A 23,843-nucleotide genomic window follows, 5' to 3' on the forward strand; every position below is an offset into this window, starting at 1 on the left:
TGCCTTGTACTGACTACTGGGTATTTCTCATCCTTAGTATTAACACTTAATTGTTTAAACAAAAGACCCCAAATTTAGAAGAAAGACCACCTCCTTTCCCATACCTTCAACCCACCAATATTAGCTCACATGCTTGCTGTTCTCTTTTCAATCATTCTGCATTCCTAACCTCTAATATATCAACTACATTTTTAATCACTCAGCTACATCATTTTGTGGCCTACTATGTTCTTTTCTACTTAGCACTCCTCAGTGTATGTAGCAAAAACATCTTCATGTTATCTAATTCACCATACATATTATTGAAGCTAAAAAACTCTGAAATACTTTCCTAACTTTTCTCCAGGTTTGCAATTCACTTCTGAAAAAATTTCTGAAACTTTTGACTGTAAGTTGATGTAAGAAACACACTTGATAAAAGAACTTATTTCAAGTTTTTATATCATTTGAGAACTTGATATAAGAAACTACACATACATGTCTGTGTGTGTGATATCACACATAACATTTCATTAAATATTTTTACTATGTGCAATGCAATATATTATAAAACATCCCCTTTATTTTTTAAAATATTCATTGAAAACATCAAATTGATTTCACACGTTACTAAAGGGTCATGATCTCCAAGCAGTTTGGAAGACTACTACCACTATTATATTTCTAAAATACACATCTAATCATTACTAATAAACAAAATTTTTTTTTTTTTTTGAGACGGAGTCTCGCTCTGTCTCCCAGGCTGGAATGCAGTCGCGCCATCTCGACTCGCTGCAAGCTCCACCTCCCGGGTTCACGCCGTTCTCCTGCCTCAGCCTCCTGAGTAGCTGAGACTACAGGTACCCGCCACCATGCCCGGCTAATTTTTTGTGTTTTTAGTAGAGATGGGGTTTCACCATGTTAGCCAGGATAGTCTCGATCTCCTGACCTCGTGATCCGCCCATCTCAGCCTCCCAAAGTGCTGGGATTACAGGCGTGAGCCACCGCACCTGACAATAAAAATTCTTTAGCTTCTAAAGTCTATGAAAAAAAAATTCCTTAGTACAAAAAAAATCTTCGTATTTCACACCTGCCTCTCCCAACTTCTTCAGTTTCATCTTTCACCCATGCCCCAACGCTGAAAACAAAGAGCCAAACCTGATCGCTTTTATTAGGAGCCACCATATTTTCATGCATTCATGTCTTTCCTCATGGCTTCTCTCTGCCTAGCATAACCTTGCCCACCTTAACAGCCCTTCTGCCTAATTTCTCCTCACCTTCAAGGCTCAAATGAAATAATATCTGCTTAGAGAAAATATTTAACAATTTCTTTGTACTCAGTTCTTCCTATTTTATGCTCCAATAGCATTTAATTTATACTTCTACTGCAACTATCATAAGAGTCTGACTTGTACCAAAGTCTCCTGACTTTATAGAACTATGTCTCATTCATCTTTGTAGCACCATCACATCTCACATATAGCACAAATTCAAAAACATGTTTTGTGAAAGTGAAATCTGTAGTGTTAGATTTTATGAAAATAACATGGAGGGGAAAGGATGAATTCTGGAACAGAGAACTGTGCAGAAAAAAGTTAACATAGTAGGCCTAATCTGTTATCTTTGAAAAGCCTGCTTACAAGGCTGGCCCTTGACTGACATCTGGGAACTGAGATTTCAGGAGGTTTACTTATTAACTGGTAAGAGTGGCTCACTGTGCCTGAATTATTGAACAAACTATGATTTATGGTAAATACCAGCTTTCCTTCTGAGAATCTGGAATGTGGGTATGTACCAGGCAGTGGGAATCTACATCATGAGCCCTGAATAGGAATCCTGGCAGTGAGTCTAATGTGGTCACAGCTCATCATCACTGGGGGACTTCCTGTGGGAGTCCTGTGTGACTCCCCTGGAAGAGGACTCTGGAAGCTTGTGATGGTTTTCCCTTTGCTGATTGTGCTTCATATTCTTTCACTGTAACAAATCATAGCCGTAAGTACAATTATGTGCTGAATTCCCTAAGTCCTCTTAGAGAATCATAGAACCAAGGAGTGGTCTTGGGGATCCACTGACACCAGGACTGACAATATAAAAACATACTATGTCATATGCAAGTATCAATATTTAAGTCAGCTTTGCTGAAAGCGAGTTTTTACTAGGAAAAATAAAAGAGGAAACCTAAAAGTTGGTGCAGGGCCATAAAACATGCTAAAAGCTTGATTTTTATTGAAATGTTTCCAAATAGAGTGCATCAACAACGTTAAAGAAAGATTACATTCCAATAGTTTAGTAATATAGGTTGGAGAAAAAAACTGTAAATACACCTAGATTAAGAGAAAAGTATTAGAATAGCTAAAAAATGAAGTAGCTAAGGAATTAAAAACAGATTATGGGAATGTCCTGTTAAGGAATCTAAAAGCATATATTTTTATCTATTTGGTATTTTAACTGCACATATTCACAACCCTACACATACTAACAACCCTACACCAAACGCAAGGTGATGGATGAAACTGTGAAACAGCACATGATATTGCCGCATGCCAAATACTTCTTTGCAGCAGGACTGCCACCTTTATTTAATCAGTAGTCTTTGTGCAACAGCGTCTCTTCAATATTCTATTGCAATAACCCTATTCACATATATATATGAATATATGAATATATATATATGTGTATATATATATATATACAGACACATACACACACACATACACAAACACACACAGAAACTGAAATCTTACAGTGCTTGTTATGGATGGAATGTTTGTGTCCCCAAAATTCACATGCTGAAACCGGAACTCAACGTGATGGTATTTGGAGAAGTCATTGAGGGGTAATTAGTTATGAGGATAGAATGCTCATAAATGGGATCAGTGCCTTTTTAAGAGACCAAAGAGCTACTACCCACTTTCTTTCTGCAATGTGAGAACACAGTAAGAAGTCAACTATCTGCATCGCGGAAGAGGGCCCTCACCAGAACCTAAGCATACTGGCACCTGTCTTGGATTTCCAGCCTCCAGAACCGTGAGAAACAATCTAAGACAGTACTAACACGAGTGGCAAGGCAACTACAAAAGATGGAAATCAGCTGGGCACAGTAGCTCACGCCTGTAATTCCAGCACTTTAGGAGGCCGAGGCAGGCAGATTACCTGAGGTCAGGAGTTCGAGATCAGCCTGGCCAACACGGTGAAACCCTATCTCTACTAAATACAAAAATTAGCTCAGTGTGGTAGCAGGCACCTGTAATTCCAGCTACTCAGGAGGCTGAGGCAGGATAATCACTTGAACATGGAGGTGGAAGTTGCAGTGAGCAGAGATCATGCTGCTGCACTCTAGCCTGGGCAACAAGATCAAGACTCCGCCTTGTGGGGGAAAAAGATGGAAATCGAGTAGGCTGAAAGAGAAGACAAATCCAGTCTCATCTGGATTTCAAGAGATTTATGCTGTTGAATTACGTATTCAATTGTGAAAGAAAGGAAGAAAATTAATTTTCTGGCCTGCTTGAACTATTTTGAGACTTATCAAAAAGGGAGGAGCATTAATTGAGAGAATACATAAATTCCTTAAAATTACAAATTGATTTTTGGTCTAAAAAGTTCTACTGATCCAAACCTACCTTTAGAAAACTCTGGTTGGGATGTTTTAAAGGTTCCTATATCAAGAGAAGTCTGCCATTCAGTTTTCTCCTAAAGTCATTAAATTACCAGACAAAAATCTTCTTCCAAAAATTACAATATATTTCACCAGTACATGAAATCTCATTTTAAGTAAACTGAAGAAACCAAAATTTTATTTTAAATTTCATTTGAAATTTTATTTTACATCTCATTTTAAGTAAACTGAAGAAACCAGTAATTCAGTGATGCATTACTTTTAAAATTGTTTACTGTATATAAAGTTTAAGTGATGCATTTATATTTTAAATAATTGTGATATTGAGCTTCTACTAAAAAAATCAGAGGAAGAAAACTCCTTTTTCTAAATCCCATGGAAATGAAAAGGGGGGGCGGGGAGAATAAAAATCTGAGGAGAAAATTCCATTTGCAATAAAACTAAGAAACAGCTATAATCCCGACGATGAGAAATAATTGGGTGACAGTGAAATCTGAGCCAAACCTAGTTTCTCAGCATGGTGTGGAGTCTCTGAAAAGGAGAGGCTCCTGGAGGCTTAATCAAACATTTATTACTTAGGACCAGGACCACAGGCTTAGTGGAAAAAAAAATCAGAAACTAGGAATGTCTTACCAGTATCCTGTCCAGAGGAGACAAATCTGAAAGAAGAAATGGATTGTCAGAAATGGCATAACCAGAAAATCTGTTATTTTCTCTAACAAACCTGGATCAACTGCCTAAAAGCAGCCCAGGAAAGAGAAAAGAAATAGCAACCAACTTTCCTGCTCCTGACTTAAGTTATCTAAGCAGAGATTAAATAAAAAAGAAAGGCTTCCCCACCCTCTGGAAAAAAGGTATGAGCTAAAGCCTTCACAGAGAGCCTCCGCTCTGCTCACCAGGACTAGAGATGAACCAGCAGAGATTTGCAGTACTTCCCAGAAAACATATCTGACTAGTCCCATGGGCATGCTCTTTCCCTCATTTTGGATCGTTCTTGAGCAAACTGCAAATGAGGATGTAACTGTTTCCATTCAATGCATGATAAGCAGAAATAATTCATTTTGTATTCATTGGTGGCACACACATACCCAAAAAGCAGAAGGTAGATTTTAAAAATGTAAACCAAACAAAAGGAAAAATATTTCAAGTACCTCTGTATTTTCAGAGAAATTAAAGGAAAAACCTCAAAAAAGGGATAAAAGAACAAAGACAAAAGTAAACTAGCAGCTAAGAAAATAAAGACCAATAAAACTTCTGAATAAGGATTTACAAGCAGAGAGAGGTAATGCATCCCTATGACTAGATAGTATTTTGAATCCCCATTTTAGAGATAAGAAAAGCAAACCACAGACAAGATAAAACTTATCTCCTATACTATTGACAAGAGAGCCACTTTGAAAAAGAGCCCGTGACCAAGACACACCTAACAACAAATGGGCCGGGCGTGGTGGCTCACGCCTATAATCCCAGCACTTTGGGAGGCTGAGGAGGGTGGATCACGAGGTCAGGAGATTGAGACCATTCTGGCTAAAAAAAATACAAAAAAAAATTACCCGGGCATGGTGGCAGGCGCCTGTAGTCCCAGCTACTAGGGAGGCTGAGGCAGGAGAATGGCGTAGACCCAAGAGGCAGAGCTTGCAGTGAGAGCTCCTGCCACTGTACTCCAGCCTGGGAGACAGCGAGACTCTGTCTCAACTCTGCCTCAAAAACAAACAAACAAACAAACAAACAAAAAGAAGGAATGCAGAAGAAAAAGATGAGTGAATTGAGTTGAAGAATATGTTAACAGAAAAAAAAATGTTAAAGTAACAGGCTTGAGACTGCGGTTCTTAGAAAGGCTTGCTTCAGAGGCTGGGTCTTGGCTAGCTAAGCAGCTAGAAACTGGAATGAGAAACAGTTCCCAGCGGTGACATAAAACCTTCCCAAATGATAAATAAGAGTGGCTCACAATTCCTAAACTCTGTACAAGCAAGGTACAAACACATGTCTATTCGGAGCACCTGCTTTCCTTTTGGGAGTCTGGGGATTTTGGCACATGCAGGGGGTGCCTATGTGACCAGCCCAATAAAACCCTTGGGCACCAAGTCTCTGATGAGCTTTTCTGCTAGACAGCTATTTCACATGTCACAATTAGGTACTGGAGGAATTAAGCACGTCCTATGGGACTTCACTGAGACAGCTTGTGTTTGGTTTCTTCCAAACTTCACCCCATGCCTCTTTTCCCTTGCTGGTTTTGCTTTTGTATGCTTTCATGTAACAAACCTTAGCCATTAGTGTGACCGCATGCTAGGTTCTGTGAGTCTCAGCCAGTCACTAAACCTGAGGGCTGTCTTGGCAATCCCTGATGCAGGTAGTATCAGTGCCAGAAACGCAGCACACAAAGTCTTGCTGCGTTTATAACAGAGAATACAGAAAATGTAAGAAAAAAAATTCAAAGAAATAATGGAAGATGTATAACTGAAAAGCTACACTGTGTCTCATTAAAAGCTAAGAGGAAACAGGCTGAGCGTTGTGGTTCACACCTGTAATCCCAGCACTTTGGGAGGCCAAGGTGGGTGGATCACCTGAGTTCAGGAGATCTAAGACCAGCCTGGCCAACATAGTAAAACTCCATCTCTACTAAAAATACAAAAATCAGCCAGGTATGGTGGTGGGCACCTGTAATCCCAGCTACTTGGGAGGCTGAGGCAGGAGAATCACTTGAACCCCGGAGACAGGGGTTGCAGTGAGCCGAGATTGCGCCACTGCACTCCAGCCTGGGCAACAGAGTGAGACTCTATCTCGGAAAAAAAAAAGACGAAGAAGAACTAAGAGGAAATAATCAAAATCAAGCATTACACTGGCCAAATGTCTAAAGCTCAGTAAGTAAGAATTCCACAGGTCTCCAAGCACAAAACAAGGTATTTTTAGAAGGAGGAAGAGTTTTTGGTGGGCCTTGGATTTCTTCACAATAACATTTGATACCACAGGTTATAAAAACAATGTCTACAAAGTGCTAAGGGAAATACTATGTGCCCTGAACAACCAGACTCAGCTAACTTGTTGTATAAACATAAAGGCAACAGGCAGACATTCTCAATCAAGAAAGTAATGCAGTACATAAGAGGCAACCTTTGGGAAAGGGCAGGGGGTGCGGGAGATCTGCTAAGTGACTGTACTCACCAACAAAGACATTAATAAAGATAAGAAATGAGAAATAAACTGTGCCATAAGGACTGAAAGCAAGCACTTCATCCATGTGAATTATACGTGGGAAATAACAATGTTATAAAGCTTGACAAAGTTAAAAAAAAAAAAAAAAAAACTGGCTGGGCATGGTGGCTGGCACTTATAATCCTAGCACTTTGGGAGGCCGAGGAGGGTGGATCACTTGAGCTCGGGAGTTCGAGACCAGCCTGGGCAACACGGTGAGACCCCATCTCAAAAACAAAACAAAACAAACAAAACAAAAAACAGTAAATACAAACTAGGTGGTAGGAATTTTAGGGAAATTTTAACTCCAGGAACCTCCTCATTTCTCACAGTGGAAAGTCAAAAGAGACTTCATGCGCCGGGCACAGTGGCTTACGCCAGTAATCCCAGCACTTTGGGAGGGTGAGGCAGGCAGATCACAAGGTCAGGAGTTCGAGACCAGCCTGGCCAATATGGTGAAACCCAGTATCTACCAAAAATACAAAAATTAGTCGGGCGTGGTGGCACACGCCTGTAGTCCCAGCTACTTAGGAGGCTGAGGCAGGAGAACTGCTTGAACCTGGGAGGCGGAGGATGCAATGAACCAAGGTCACATCACTGCACTCCAGCCTGGCAAACAGACTGAGACTCCAACTCAAAAAAATAAAAATAATTAAAAAAAAAAATACTTAATAAAAATCAGGAGTTAAAAAAACAAACAGGAATTGACTTTTTTTTTTTTTTTTTGAGATAGAGTTTCAGTTTTGTCGTCCAGGCTCAAGTGCAATGGCGCAATCTCAGCTCACTACAACCTCCACCTCCTGGGTTCAAGCAAGTCTCCTTCCTCAGCCTCCCAAGTAGCTGGGATTACAGGCATGCGCCACCACACCTGGCTAATTTTTGTATTTTTAGTAGAAACATGGTTTTACCATGTTGCTCAGGCTGGTCTCAAGCTCCTGATCTCAGGTGATCCACCCACCTAGGCCTCCCAAAGTGCTGGGATTACAGGCGTGAGCCACCACGCCTGGCCTCTTTTCAGGAATGAAAGGTAAGTATGTGAATTTACAATCCTAAATAATTTTTTCAAGCTTCCCTGCAATAGCTCACCATATGTATTTTATACATTCACTTATGTCCTGATGAGTAGCCTAGATCACTACAAAGAACAGAATGAAAGGATGATTAAAGCCATGTAAAAGTAAGTATTGAAAATAATTTAAAGTTAAATCATCCATATATTTTAGAGACCTAAAATGGCCAGTATTGGCAAGAATGAAAGCATCAAAATCTCTCATATACTGCTGAAACATAAACTGGTAAAACTTTGTAGAGAGTAATCTGGTAATACGTCTTCAACTAAAATAAGCACAGACCTTTGAACTGGTTATTCTGTGTCATATCAGTTTGTTCTGCAGACATGCTTATGAAGTCCACAAATATTCACTCCAACACTTCTGCTAATAATGAAAAACAGGAAAAAACTAAATGTCTCTCAGTGGAGGATAGAAAATTTAAACTGAGCTAAATGATAAAATATACTGTTAATGTAGCCATTAAAAAGAATGAAAGTGTTATATAATCGTGAGACGATATCCATTATATATTTTTAAGCAAACATAAAAGCAAATTGCAGAATATTATAATCTTTTCTATTTTCTAAAAATGAGTACAAAGGACTGTACATGTGCATTCATGTATGCAGATGTAAGCACAGAGACGGTCCAGAAAAAATCAAATTGGATGCTCAGAGAAACAAAACTGGGAGGTGGGACACGAGATGTAATGGATGATTACTTTTATATTTATGTACAACTCTAGTTTTCACTTGCTCCTATAAAGAAAAACCTAACTGAACGATCTTTAGGATAACTAAATAAAACTAAAGAATAAAGAAGAAGTGTTTAACAGAATAAGAAATGGCCAAAGTTGGCTGGGTGAGGTGGCTCACGCCTGCAATCCCAGCACTTTGGGAGGCTGAGATGGGTGGATCACCTGAGGTCACGAGTTTGAGACCAGCCTGCCCAACATGGAGAAACCCCGTCTACTAAAAATACAAAAAATTTGCTGGGCGTGGTGGCAGGCGCCTGTAATCTCAACTACTCAGGAGCATGAGGCAGGAGAATCACTCGAACCCGGGAGGCAGAGGTTGCAGTGAGCCAAGATTGTGCCAATGGACTCCAGCCTGGGTGACAGAGTGAGCCTCCGTCTCAAAACAAAAAAAAAGACGAAGAAGAACTAAGAGGAAATAATCAAAATCAAGCATTACACTGGCCAAATGTCTAAAATTCAATAAGTAAGAATCCCACAGATCTCCAAGCAGAAGACAAGGTACTGTTATAAGGAGGAAAAGTTTTTGGTGGGCCTTAGATTTCTTCACAACAACATTTGATGCCACAGGTTATAAAAACAATGTCTACAAAGTGCTAAGGGAAATACTATGTGGTCTGAAATAACCAGACTCAGCCAACTTGTTGTATAAACAAAAAGGCAACAGGCAGACATTCTCAAGTAAGAAAGTAACGCAGTACATAAGAGGCACACTTCGGGAAAGGGCAGGGGGTGCGGGAGATCTGCTAAGTGACTGTACTCACCAACAAAGACATTAACAAAGATAAGAAATGAGGAACTGTGCTATAAAGACTGAAAGCAAGCACTGCATCCATGTGAATTATACTTGGGAAATAATAATGTTATAAAGCTTGACAATGTTAAAAAAAAAAAAAAAAAAAAAATGGCCAGGCATGGTGGCTGGTGCTTGTAATCCTAGCACTTTGGGAGGCCGAGGAGAGTGGATCACTTGAGCTCAGGAGTTTGAGACCAGCCTGGGCAACACAGTGAGACTTCGTCCCCGCCAACAAAAAAAAAACAAAAAACCAACAGTAAATACAAATTAGCTGGTAGGAATTTTGGGGAAAATTTAACTCCAGGAACCTCCTCATTTCTCACAATGGAAAGTCAAAAGAGACGTAATAGGCCGGGTGCGGTGGCTCATGCCTGTAATCCCAGCACTTTGGGAGGGTAAGGCAGGCAGATCATGAAGTCAGAAGTTCAAAACCAGCCTGGCCAACATGGTGAAACACAGTCTCTACTAAAAATACAGAAATTAAGCCAGGTGTGGTGGCCTGCGCCTGTAGCCCCAGCTACTCAGGAGGCTGAAGCAGGAGAATTGCTTGAACCTGGAAGGCAGAGGTTGAAGTGAACCAAGGTCACATCACTGCACTCCAGCCTGGGTGACAGACTGAGACTCTGTCTCAAAAAAATAAAATCAAAAAAATTTAAAAAAAGATACTTAATAAAAATCAGGAATTAAAAAAACAAACAAAAAGGAATTGACTTATTCTTTTCTAGGAATGAAAGGTAGGTAGGTGAATTTACAATCCTAAATAATTTTTTCAGGCTTCCTTGCAATAGCTCACAATTTGTATTTATACATTCACTCACGTTCTGATGAGTAGCCTAGATCACTACAAAGAAAAGAATGAAAGGATGATTAAGGCCACGTAAAAGTAAGTATTGAAAATTATTAAAGTTAAATCATCCAAATATTTTAGAGACCTAAAATAGCCAGTATTGGCAAGAATGGAAGTATCAAAATCTCTCATATACTGCTGAAACGTTAACTGGTAAAACTTTGTAGAGGGTAATCTGGTAATATGTCTCCAACTAAAATAAGCATAGACCTTTGAACTGGTTATTCTGTGTCATATCAGTTTGTTCTGCAGACATGCTTATACAAGTCTACAAATATTCACTCCAACACCTCTGGTAATAATGAAAAACAGGAAAAAACTAAATGTCTATCAATGGAGGATAGAAAAATTTAAACCGAGCTAAATGATAAAATATACTGTTCATGCAGCCATTAAAAAGAATAGTGTTATATAATCGTGGAATGATATCCATCATACATTTTTAAGTGAACACAAAAGCAAATTGTAAAACATTATAATCTTTTCTATTTTCTAAAAATGAGTACAAATGATTACACATGTGCATTCCTGTATGCAGCTACAAGCACAGAGATGGTCTAGAAAAAATCAAATTTGATGCTCAGAGAAACAAAATTGGGAGGTGGGACAGGAGATGTAACGGATGATTACTTTTATATTTATGTACAACTCTAATTTTTACTTGCTTCTGTAAAGAAAAACCTAATTGAACTCTATCTTTAGGGAAACTAAATAAAACTAAAGAATAAAGAAGAAGTGTTTAACAGAGTAAGAAATGGCCAAAGTTTGAACCTAAATAAGTACAATTTTGCATCCTCATAAGGAGTGTAGTAACCTCCAAAGATCTGTGATTATGGTCTATTATAGTAGCAACTAACTGGTCCAAAACTAAGAGATGACAGAAATCACAAGAGCAGTTTCCTGGTAGTACAAGAGATGTTTCTGGGATAATGGAAATGCTCTATCTTGACTGGGGTGGGTCTTGGCTGCACAGTTGTATATATTTGTCAAAACTCAACAAACTATACATTTAAGATCTCTTCGTTTCACTGTATCTAAATTTCACCTTTAAAAAACTGAATAGAAGATGAAAAACTTTAAAAATTAAACTAAATAGAATGAGCCTATACAAATCAACTTTAATTGCAAAAATACATTCTTATAGTAAAAAAAAAAAACGAAAATATTACACATGAAAATTTCCTTTTATTTCCCCCCTCTCCCAATCTAACTTCTTCAGAGTTAACCACTATTAAAAGTTGAGTATGTTACAGCTTCCAGACGTTTTTTTACATGTAAATAAATATACAAAAATCTATAGTTGTGTACTTTTATTAACTACAAAAAAAGTAATTATGCCAAGTACGGCAATTTGCTTTTGATACTTAAATCTGATCATAAACATCTTCTCTGATTGGTAAGTATAATTCTCCCATATTAAAGGCCATATACTATCCCATTGCATGGACAAATCATAGTTTATTAAACCACTGCTCTATTGCTGCCCACTAAATTGAAGTTTTAAGAAACTTCAATTTTAACAAAAGCATTTCTATATTATAACTCTTAGGAGTTTAAAAAGATTTTAGACCATAATCGGGAATTTTAAAATGCTCCATAGGAATAAAACTCCATTATAATCATTATACTATGAAAACTTATTTTTCCATTTTTTTTTTTTTTGTTTTGAGACAAGGTCCTGCTCTGCCTCCCAGGCTGGATTGCAGTAGCACAATCATGGCTCACTGCAGCCTCCGCCTCCCAGGCTCAAATGATCCCTCCACCTCAGCCTCCTGAATAGCTGTGACTATAGGTGTGCACCACCATACCCAGCTAATTTTTGTAATTTCTTTTAGTAGAGGTAGGGTTTTGCCATGTTGCCCAGACTGGTCTCCAACCCCTGGACTCAAGGGATCCGCCTACCTCAGCATCCCAAAGTGCTGGGATAACAGGAGTAAGTAATCCACCAGATCCAGCCTGAAAACCTATTTTTCAATTTTCAAACATATGCTTTCCAAATACATAAAAGTGTAGAACATAAATGGCACATAGTAGTTTAACATACTTGTTGAATTATGAATAAAATTTTACAGGCTGGGCAAGATGGCTCACATCGTAGGCTGAGGTGGGAGGACTGTTTGAGGCTAGGAGTCAATACCAGCCTGGGACACATAGTGAGACTGTTTCTACAAAATAAAAAATAAATTAGCCAGGTGCAGTGGTGCGCACCTGCAGTCCCAGCTACTCAGAAGCTGAGGTGGTATAAATGCCTGAACCCGGAAGTTCGAGCCTGCAATGGGCTATGCTTGTGCCCTTGCACTCCAGCCTGGGTAACAGAGCAAGACGCTGTCTCAAAAAAAATTTTACAAACATATCAGCTATGAAAGTAGAAAACAGGTTGCTCTATATTTTTGTTGCAGCTCAAAAAAGAGTTTTAATTTAGCACTGAAAATTTGTATGAAATACAAGTAAACAAATAAAATAAAACTTCACAGAAAGTGGAGGGAAAAAACATCACAGAACTAAATGGACCTAAAATGCATTATTCTCAAGATCCTTGGGCCCATTCCTAGTCTTCTTTTGTATTATTTTTCATGACAGAGTCTAAAGTCTGCATTTATGAAGTTCTGAATTCCTGTTATCTATAGAAAGTTGCAAACAATGCAGAAACTTAGTATTATCACTGAACAATTAAAAAGCTCCCTGTGACAAACTTTTATTGACAAGAATATAATTTGGAAATGGAGTTTTTACAAACCTGGGTCCAATAACAGGAATAAGTAACACATCTTGAAGGTCTGGATGTTGAAGAATAGGAACACTTAATCCATTAAACTGCTGTTAAAGATAAACATGATTATAAAGCAATCCATACATTTGATACATTTGATACTTATGGAACTTTTCAGTATCATCATCTACCACAGCACGAAGCCCTAGTAGCTCTGAGGCACTTTCACCTTATTTCACGGGATACTGTAAAAATCCAAAAGACCTCAAAACAACAATGTATTCTCTATTTTAATTCTGAAGTATCCTGACTTCCTTATAAGACTCAATTTTGCTTACTATTTGGCATTATAAACACAAACCGTGGTTACCCTAAATGATTTACGTTAAAAACTTTTATTTAATATAGAATTACATGTAGTATTCCTTTAAGAAAAGTTTCTGAATAGGATGTTAAAGACTGAGATTACTATTAATAAATATTACCTAATATACACGATCAACACTGGCATTCATGTCAGCTTTGGTGAGGAAAAGAAATGTTTATGGTAGAGGTTCGGGATTTTCAGTATTCTCTATTGTAAGGGAACTGGAAGAGTGTCACACTGAAAGCAGGTACAGGTGCGGGAGCCAGCTCACACCAGCTCAGGAGAGCCACTGCATGCATCTCTTTCCAATTCCATGGTCATGCATGTAGCTACCAGGGAACATGGTGAGTATTTATACCACAGAAATCAACAAACACCACAAATTGGGGTTATTTTTCCCAGAAAGGGGTTGTTAAATATGTACCAGCGTACCACTGTAACAAGCAGAAGAAAATTGGGCACTCTACACAGAATAAAAAACAGCTGCATAGGGGACTGGATGACAGGGACCGTATACTCTATGAGAGGGCAGCACGCAAATATTTGAGAACAAGTCTGCCTTGTAGGTTAGGGTTTATCAACTCTATTTTCACATACTACATAAAAAAGCAATCACCACAATGCATGTTTGCATTGCCCCACAGGATTCATACACTATCTACAGAAAATTTCTGAGATCAACTTACTGATTTCTAAGTTGGTAAGGAAACAGAAAATAATTGTGCATATTTTAGAAATATAACCTCATATCTACCAATTCCCCAGCTCTCTGAACTTCTGCTTCTTCCAAAGCGTATAGTTATCCAACAGACAACTAATAAGCAATCTGAAAGATAAATTCCATCTCAATAAATCAAATCCTTCTTCCTTTCTCTTTCCCGCCCTCCTTCATCATTTTGATAGCCTTACAGTATCAATTATAGGGAACAAATCTTGCCAAAGAGAAGAAAATGAACTTTGATTTTTGTAACATTTGATTTAGACTGTAGAAATATCTTATACAGAGATCAAAGCTTCTCAAGCCAAAGGTCATTGTCTCTCCCTTTCGATTAGGAGCATGTTAATATATAAATAAAACCCATAAAACCATACCCTTCATAACACACAAGTTTTTTTCCAAACCAAGCATATCACCAGCTTCTTTTAATGTTGGTTTCTGCCCTATGCTATTTTAAAACAGCCTTACTGAGATAATTTACATACCATAAATTTCACCCATTTTAAACATACAATTCAATGATTTTTAGTAAATTTAAATAACTGTACTCCAGTTTTAGACAATTTCCATCATCCCACAAAGATCCTTCATGCTCGTTGGGAGTCAATCCCTGTTCCCATTGCTAGGCAACCACTATCTTTCTTTCTCTATAAATGTGCCTTTTTCTGGACATTTCACATAAATGGAATACAAACCGAGCATCCCTAGTCCAAAAATCTGAAATGTTACAAATCAAAACTTTCTGAATGCTGACACGATGCCAGAAGTGGAAAATTCCATACTTGACCTCGACTGGTCAAAGTCAAAATGCAGACTCACAACAGTTTATCCAGCCTACTGTGTTTTTGTTGTTGTTCAACAGCTAATTCAGGTATTCTGGTGATGCTACTGTGCTGCTTAGTTATCCTGAACACATTATTTTTTTCACTGTATTAAGGTACGTCTTTTTTTTTTTTTACTGTTAAGTGCTTACATATGAGTAAGTATAAGAAAACGTTGGCCAGGCGTGGTGGCTCACGCCTGTAATCCCAGCACTTTGGGAGGCCGAGGTGGGCAGATCACGAGGTCAGGAGATTGAGACCATCCTGGCTAACATGGTGAAACCCTGTCTCTACTAAAAATACAAAAAAATATTAGCCAGGTGTGGTGGTGGGTGCCTGTAGTCCCAGCTACTCGGGAGGCTGAGGCAGGAGAATGGCGTGAACCCAGGAGGTGGAGCTTGCAGTGAGCTGAGAATGCGCCACTGCACTCCAGCCTGGGTGACAGAGCAAGACTCTGTCTCAAACAAAAAAAAAGAAGAAAACGTATAGGTCAGGTGCGGTGGCTCACTCCTGTAATCCCGGCACTCTGTGAGGCCAAGGCAGGCAGACAACCTGAGGTTAGGGGTTTGAGAACAGCCTGACCAAGACAGTGAAACCCTGTCTCTACTAAAAATACAAAAATTAGCTGGGTGTGGTTGAGCGCACCTGTAATCCCAGCTACTCAGGAGGCTGAGGCAGGAGAATCGCTTGAACCTGGGAGGCACAGGTTGCAGTGAGCTGAGATCCCACCATTGCACTCCAGCCTGGCTGACACAGAGAGACCCCATCTCAAAAAAAAAAAAAAAAAAAGAAAATATATATAAATACAATTTTCTCTGTATATAAAGAGTCAGGAATGATAGTGATGTCAAACAACCAGATTGTCCACATGGCTGAGATAGTGATACCTTTGCTTTCTGATGGTTTAATGTATATAAACTGTTTCCTGCACAAAATTATATAAAATATTGTATAAAATTACCTTCAGGCTATGTATACAAGGTGAATATGAAACACAAAAGAATTTCATGTTAGACTTGGGTCCCACATCCGATATCTCTCATTATATAGATGCAAATATTCTAAAAGCCAAAAAATCCAAAATTTGAAACAATATGTAGCATCTGTGTCTAGCTTCTTCAATATTTTTGAGGTTAATCCATACTGTAGCATGTATCAGTTCATTCTAGTTCATGATTTTTATTGCTGAAAGATTCTATTGTATCAATATATGACATTTTGTTTATCTACTTAAGAGTTGATGAATATTTGGAGTATCCTCTTCTGATTATTATGAGTAGTGCTGCTATGAACATTCATGCTAAAGAATTTACACGGGCATATGCTTTCATTTATTTGGGGTATATACCTAGGAGAGGAATTGCTAGGTTTTAGAGTATGTTTAACTTTTTAAGATACTACCAATGTTCCAAAGAGATCATATTATTTACATTTCAACCTACAATGTTTGAAGATTCCAGTTTCTGCATATTCTCACCAGCCTAATTAAATTTTATATTATTAAATTTCAGGCCAGGCACGGAGATATATGGGATTCACGCATGTAATCCCAGCACTTTGGGAAGCCGAGGCATGCGGATTACTTGAGGTTAGGAATTTGAGACCAGCCTGGCCAACATGGTGAAATCCCATCTCGGCTAAGAATATCAAAATTAGCCGAGCATTGTGGCCGCTGCATATAATCCTAGCTACTTGGGAGGCTAAGCCAGGAGAATCGCTTGAACCTGGGAGGCAGAGGTTGCAGTGAGCCAAGATCGCACCACTGCACTCCAGCCCGAGTGACAGAGTGAGACTCCATCTAAAAAATAATGATAATAATAATTTAACATGGGAACAAAACACTTACTTGTATATCATCCTATTCAGGACATCGCTTTAGGACATGTGAACTTTTCAATATGAAAGGAGAAAGAAAATCCACAGCCTAAAACCTCCTCTAAGCTCTCTTTCTTGCTAGAATTGGGTACTGCTTTACCATTGGTTTCCTATCTAGTGACTCTGACCCAAGCTTCCCTGTCCAACGTTAACCTTCAAGGAAAGGGGCCCAAAGCCCAGAGTGACTGATCCTAGCCCATGGGATCTTGTATATCCAGACTAGGATACTAAAATATCCAGGTTCTGGAAATCATTTGTTATGGAAAAAAAAATAATAAGGCCGGGCGCATGGCCTCACGCCCGTAATCCCAGCACTTTGGGAGGCCAAGGTGGGCAGATCACAGGGTCAGGAGTTTGAGACCAGCCTGGCCAATATGGTGAAACCCCATCTCTACTAAAAATACAAAAATGTGGCGTTTATAGTCCCAGCTACTCGGGAGGTTGAGGCAGAAGAATCGCTTGAACACAGGAAGGAGAGGTTGCAGTGAGCCAAGATCACACCACCACACTCCAGCCTGGGCGACAAAGCGAGACTCCTTCTCAAAAAAACAAAAGAAAACAAAACAAAAAAACAAATCTGGATCTGAGTTATGGATATTTCCAGTGGGCCTCAGAACAGTTTCCTTTTTATTAGCTGAAAACATACACATGGTTATGGAAAAGTAATGATTTTAGTTGCTTAGGGCAACTACTTATGTTTTATGCCTGTCATTACTCTCAATAAGATTATCACTATCTACCAATAAAAATCAGATTAATGTTTTTTAAAATCTTATTTAATTATTATACTAAGGTTTGGTCTCATACACTGAGATGCCATAGCTGGTTCTTCTGATAACACGGTCGTCTATTCACAACTTGGTACTTATGGAATTGTTCTTAAAGAGAGTATGACAAAGAGTCCATAAATGTAAAAGAGAGATTTTTTAAAAGGGGATAAGCGCCTCAGTGATAATTTTCTGAAGTTTTCCAAATAACTAAACACAGCTTGTGATTTACAAATGGAAACTCTGTAATCATGGTTGCCTCTTGCTTTTAATTCAGACACGAATAAGGCAGAAATGGAGTCTGCTGACACCCACCAGTGACATGTCACAAGTCACTGAATAACTACAATATACAATTTATGTGGTACCTCTCAGCATCTATTTTTCTACCTCCTACATTGCTTTTGAGGGAAATTTCAGTGTACAGTGTATGAAACACATAAGGCAAAGCTCTCAAAAGCAAAAAAGTATATACAAGATAACTCAAAAAATATAAACAAGATAAATCAAATACTTCCTGCTTAGAAGTCATAAATGCCATTTTATAACATTGTTTTCATCTGTAAAAGGACTATTTTGCCAAAACTATTTTATTGGTTGGGTACAAAAAGTCTCATGCTGTCTTACATTGAAAATAGATTCAGATTCATTATCTTAATTTCCTGGTTTTATAAAACATAAGGCGCTCAACATCTTTTTTTTTTTTTTTTTTTTGAGACAGATTCTCATTCCATCACCCAGGCTGGAGTGCAGTCATGCAATTTCGGCTCACTGCAACCTCCACCTCCTGGGTTCAAGGGATTACTTGTGCCTCAGGCTCCCGAGTAGCTGGGATCACAGGCATATGCCATCATGCCCAACTAATTTTTTTGTATTTTTAGTAGAGACAGGGTTTTGCCACGCTGGCCAGACTGGTCCCAAAGTCCTGGCCTCATGTGATCTACCTGCTGTCAGCCTGGCTTACTGGTCTGCGTCCGTTTCACCACTGATTCAGTTACTAAGCATTTTTTCTTTTTTTGGTTCTTTGCAACGTGAGTGGCATTGGCTCAGTGATTTCCATGAGCCTCTCTACGAGAAAACATTGCCTCGATGAGGTGTGGTGGAAGCCCGGCAGCCCCTTCTAATCGGCTAGGCTTGAGAAACTGTGTATCTCTGCATTTCCGAAATTAACTCCCAAAGTGCTGGGATTAGAGGCATGAGGCACCAGGCCTGGCCCAACATCTATTTTTTATGTCAATTAACAATATAATCTCACAGGTACTTAGTATGTACCTCTTTACCCCTGGGGCTTATCTCAGCTATACCATCTGTCCTCCTGGTCATTATATGCTGCTTATCACAAAGCCACAGGTTTTTAAGGTTAGACTGGACTTCTTCACATGTATTTTAATGATGAAGCTAAGGCCCATTTTAACGTGGCCCAGAGGGGTTTCATGAGCTATTTGGTCACCAAAAATGAATAAATTTAGAATCATAAGTACTAGTTTCAAGTTCTAGCATTACCACCTAGGATAATTTTGAAGAATTTACCATTCATGATCCTCAATCTCCTTATCTGTAAAATTGGAAGTGTATTATATCATTCATAGGATTTTAAAGGAGAACATGGCAGATTGCAAAAATGTAATTATGTACAAACGACAGAAAATTTCCACAAACCTTCTGAAGTTCATCAAGTAACAGATTTTTCACATGTTGTACTGAGGCTAAATGTGTATTCACTCTGACAGTTGTGAATGACGGAGGATGTGACAGGTGCTTTAACAAAGTTTCAAACTTCCTTTCTGCTTCTTGTTTACCTAAAGCAGTCACAATCTAAAAAGAAGTAGTTAATGTTTAAATTTCCTGAGAATTAAAAACAGTCAGCAGAACATGCTTATATATTAATTCCATCTAATGAAACATCGCTTAGCAACTGTTCAGCTCCATTCTATTTTGCTGTATTATGTGTTAATAGCAACTAAGGAAATAGTAATATTTCACGGGGTTCTTGGGCTTAAACACGGTAATAAACACCTAAGAAAATGCCTGAAATAAAGGGCTTAGAAAAACATAGCCTAAACTTCAAAGCATTAGGAACATTTTCCGAATATTACTATCTGCTACATTTATTCACACAAATTCAGGAATTCAGTCTATTTATAATGCATTACCATTACAGCATCTCTGTAGAGCTAACATTATATCCAAGTTAGCTAGACGTTATCTAATTAGCTAACATCATATCCAAGAGCAAACTGGGTGGTATCCTTTTAAAACACCAATATTTAAAGAATAAGTAACATTGATATAGTCACTGTCATACAAAGATTCCCCCAGGACATCAGCTTTTTAATATGGTGTTATTAAATGTAACAAATATATATTGTCCAAAAAACGTGAGTAGCAAAGACACCTGTCAGATATGACGGTATAAAGACTCAAACAACAATATTCCCTTGTAATTAACTGAAGCTTTTCAAGAAACATATTTCTTTTTTTCGTATTTGACAAAACCCTGCTTTACAGAATCTTCACAAACCACTTGTTAGCCTACTCGTGCACCAGCCTTAAAAGTATTCATACTTTCTCAAGGTTAAGTCTTAACAAAACTGAACATTCAGCCCGGGCAACATGGTGAAACCCCATCTCTACAAACAATACAAATATTATTAGCCAGAGTGGTGGTCCCTGTCTGAGGTCCCAGCTACTCAGGAGGCTGAGGTAAGAGAATCGCTTGAGTCTCAGAGGCCCAAGCAGCAGTGAGTTGTGATCACGTCACTGCACTCCAGCCTGCGCAACAGAGCGAGACCCTGTCTCAAAAAAAAAAAAAAAAAAAAGGCATAAAACTTAATATACCTTTCCCTTCAATACTTTTCACAAAGGCATAGCTTCTCATTTTGTAAAACCATACCACTGATGAAGCTCTGAGGCACAGGCAGTGTCAAAGAAAGATGTTTGGATCTTCTTTATAAAACAGCGTTCTCCATTTTAAATTCTGCTGAAAAAAATTGTGGAATGCCCCCTACTTCTCTAAATATGTGCCTTACATTTTAAGTCCCTTGAAATCAACAGAATATATTTTCTCTTTCCATACAGTCTACTCCCTCAACATAATCTTTGGAAACGAAACGTAGAAATCAAATCTAAAAGGCATGGCTTCAATAACATATTCAAAAATGAGTAACATTTAAGTGGTGTTAATCTGACTAAAAAAAACTAAAGATTTCAAAAAAAAAAGCAAAGTTGCTTAGAGGCAACATGGTAAAGTGGAAGAGAGGACAAGCTTTGCAATAAAAGACAATCAACATTTACTGAGGACTTCTGTGGCAGGCACGGCCAATAGCAAACAAAATTAACATTTTTTGAAGACTTACATGCCAAAACAATGCTAGTTGTTTTCATTTACGTTTAATATCCTAAAACAACCTGGTAAAACATTTTTAATTTGACTAAAAAATTAAAGATTTGGAAAAAATAAAATTGCTTAGAGGCAGCATGGTAAAGTGGAATAGACAACAGGCTTTGCAATCAAAGATAATCAACATTTACTGAGGACTTTAGCAAATAAAATTAACATTTTTTGAGGACTTACATGCCAAAACAATGCTAGTTTTATTCACTTACGTTTAATATCCTAAAACAACCTGGTAAGATATTTTTAACCATTCTCAATTTTTCACAGAAGAGAAAAATCGAGGTTAAGCCACGTAATTTACAAAGCACTAGAATGCAAATCAAGTGCCTGAGATTCAAAAGCTGTACCTTTGTTCATTAACACCTGAACTCTTTCCCTCCAGATTTCAAGTTACTTGATAGCTGTGTCAACTTGGATCAGTTAGTTACACAATTCCTTGAGCAGTTTTCTCATCTATTAAGAGGAACAAACCTCTAAGAAAAAAGACTGTGAAGATTAAAGATGCAAATCTTCTAGCACAACTGTTGGCATTTAAGAGGCACTCAACAACTTACAGAATCCTTTTCACCTGAGTGCCAGAGCGAGCGCTCTTTTAAAATTCGACTCGAGTTCTTGAAGACAGGGACCTTTTCTTGTTCATCCTTGTAACCCTTTGTGCCATGCCTGACAGGCACATGCCTTTTTTCCCTTCTTTTCCACTCCTAAATGTCACAACATATACCTTATTGACTTCGTATCTCAGTAAGCTTTAATACCTGTAGAAACATATCGGTATTTTTACACTTGATAGACAAGTAGTAAGAAACGATGGCTGTCAAGATTTCCCTTTATACTTTTTTCTATTTCTCTCGAGTGTCCTAATATGAGTTTTTGCAAAATATCGTCTAACATCTTTACCTGACCTACCTCTTTATTCATAAAGCCTTCCTTAAGGTAGTTTTCAACCTCGGGTCTCAAAGATATCTTAGGGAAAATAGACATTTTTCCTGTTGTTTAGTTCTCCACCAAGAGAAATGCTGGAAAACGGTGTTTTTTTTTTCTTTCCGAATTAATAGTGACGAGTGTCTTGACACCAGATGCTCAGGAAAATCTTGCCGACCACGCTGAGTTAATTTCGGAAATGCAGAGATACACAGTTTCTCAAGCCTAGCCGATTAGAAGGGGCTGCCGGGCTTCCACCACACCTCATCGAGGCAATGTTTTCTCGTAGAGAGGCTCATGGAAATCACTGAGCCAATGCCACTCACGTTGCAAAGAACCAAAAAAAGAAAAAATGCTTAGTAACTGAATCAGTGGTGAAACGGACGCAGACCAGTAAGCCAGGCTGACAGCAGCTCGGTCCCTTTATTTTTTCTGTCAATTTGCAAACACGCGCCCCCTATTTCTCTTCGGAAAGTCGCTTCCGGGTTACGTCACGTCCGGCGCCTGCGGCCCACCCCTCCCTTTCCGGTCCCCTAATCCGCAGCCGCAAGTTTCCCCCAACATTACGCTACGGCACGCCACGCCACGCCCCCGGAGGTTCCTAATCCTGCGTGAGGCGCTTTCACTTGCCTCGCGTTAAGTAGGCAGGGCCTGCTGGCTGGGTGGTCGAAGATATTTAGTTCCCGGTACCGGAGGGCTAGGTGCCAGGGGCAATGGGGAAACTGCCAAGTGGCGTGGGTTGAGTGGAAGATGTTGCTGGACCGAAAAAAGGCAGAGCCCAGTTGCTGTCCTGCCGGATGTCCTCCAATTAGAGGATGAAGCCAGAATTTGGGCGCATCAGCCACCGTTTGATTTCATGACATAATTTTACCTCTCTCAGGCATACATATCTGACTTCAGTTGTCAAGTTCATAGGGTTCATATTTTTGAAAGTTGGGTTAATGGTCTGTTAATATCCAATGCTCAGGTAAAACTTAAAACCCACAGATAGTGTTTACAGTTAGTTATAAGGCTAACTGCTACTTGTATCATAGTTGACATATTTAGAGCTTGGGAGACCCTTGCCATGATTTTTTTTTCTTTATTTTGGTCATAAGCAGACAAGGATATAGATTCAAAGAACGAGGATACCTAACGAAACTCAGTCATTTTATAATTGTACAGGAAAGTCAAAATAATTCTGTCACCTTGACATATGTTTTTTGCAGCACACCATGGTAATTTACACATAACTATAGGAAAGTGTTTTTTATTGTTTTTTTCTCTTTAATTTTCACACCAAATTATACACACAGACACACACACACATATAACAGGTACTTTCTATGACACACCAACTGTTTACCAGAAAGAGTAGAAAATAATGTATGACCATTATACCATACAACAACCTGCAAGGTGTTTATCATATTCTCTGCTTTTTTTTGTTTTTGTCTTTGTTTTTTTTTTTTTTGTTTTTGAGACAGAGTCTCTGTTGCCCAGGCTGGAGTGGAATGGTGGGATCTCGACTCAATGCAACCTCCACCTCCTGGTTCAAGAGATTCTCCTGCCTTGGCCTCCCTAGTAGCTAAAATTACAGGCATGTGCCACCAGGCCCAGCTAATTTTTGTATTTTTAGTAGAGATGGGGTTTCACCATGGTGGCCAGGCTAGTCTCAAACTCCTGACTTCAAGTGAATCTGACTGCCTAGCCTTCCAAAGTGCTGGGATTACAGGTGTGAGCCACCACCTGTAAATCAAGGTTCCTAGGTTTGAAACAACTCTCCATGGTCTCACAAATAAAAAGCCAGGATAAAGACTAGTAATTTGGCTTCTAGAGCCAATACCTTGACTTTTATTTATTGAATTTAAATTTATGGAAGCATATTTTTTCAATAAATCCATGAGATTCTTTCATGGCTAAAACATCTGAAAGTAATAAATGTCTAAATCAGACATTTCCAAAGGAATTTCTGTAGCCTCAATTTCGTGGTGACCATAGCACCACTAATGGCTGGAATCTGTATTTTAGCGATGAACGAGGAGGAGGAAC

The 23,843-nt window shown here is 38.7% G+C and overlaps 1 protein-coding gene across 7 annotated transcripts in view; it reads right to left on the reverse strand.

Annotated features, from left to right (window-relative positions):
• NSUN6 (NOP2/Sun RNA methyltransferase 6) overlaps window positions 1-23,843 on the reverse strand; it is an 83,013-nt gene that overhangs the window by 55,882 nt on the left and 3,288 nt on the right. The window contains exons 1-3 of one of the 7 annotated variants that reach the window (XM_055296701.2): window positions 21,798-22,321; window positions 19,154-19,309; window positions 12,974-13,053 (exon numbers count right to left, since the gene is read on the reverse strand). In XM_055296701.2, the coding sequence (XP_055152676.2) occupies window positions 12,974-13,053; window positions 19,154-19,309; window positions 21,798-21,872 (311 nt within the window). In that variant the 5' untranslated portion in view covers window positions 21,873-22,321. Of the gene's footprint in view, window positions 1-12,973; window positions 13,054-19,153; window positions 19,310-21,797; window positions 22,322-23,843 lie in introns of those variants that run through there. The other 6 variants (XM_063610143.1, XM_063610144.1, XM_063610147.1 and 3 more) reach the window with 6 other exon arrangements.

The sequence above is a fragment of the Symphalangus syndactylus genome, chromosome 10 (genome assembly GCF_028878055.3).
Source record: "Symphalangus syndactylus isolate Jambi chromosome 10, NHGRI_mSymSyn1-v2.1_pri, whole genome shotgun sequence".
Classification (NCBI taxonomy): domain Eukaryota; kingdom Metazoa; phylum Chordata; class Mammalia; order Primates; family Hylobatidae; genus Symphalangus; species Symphalangus syndactylus.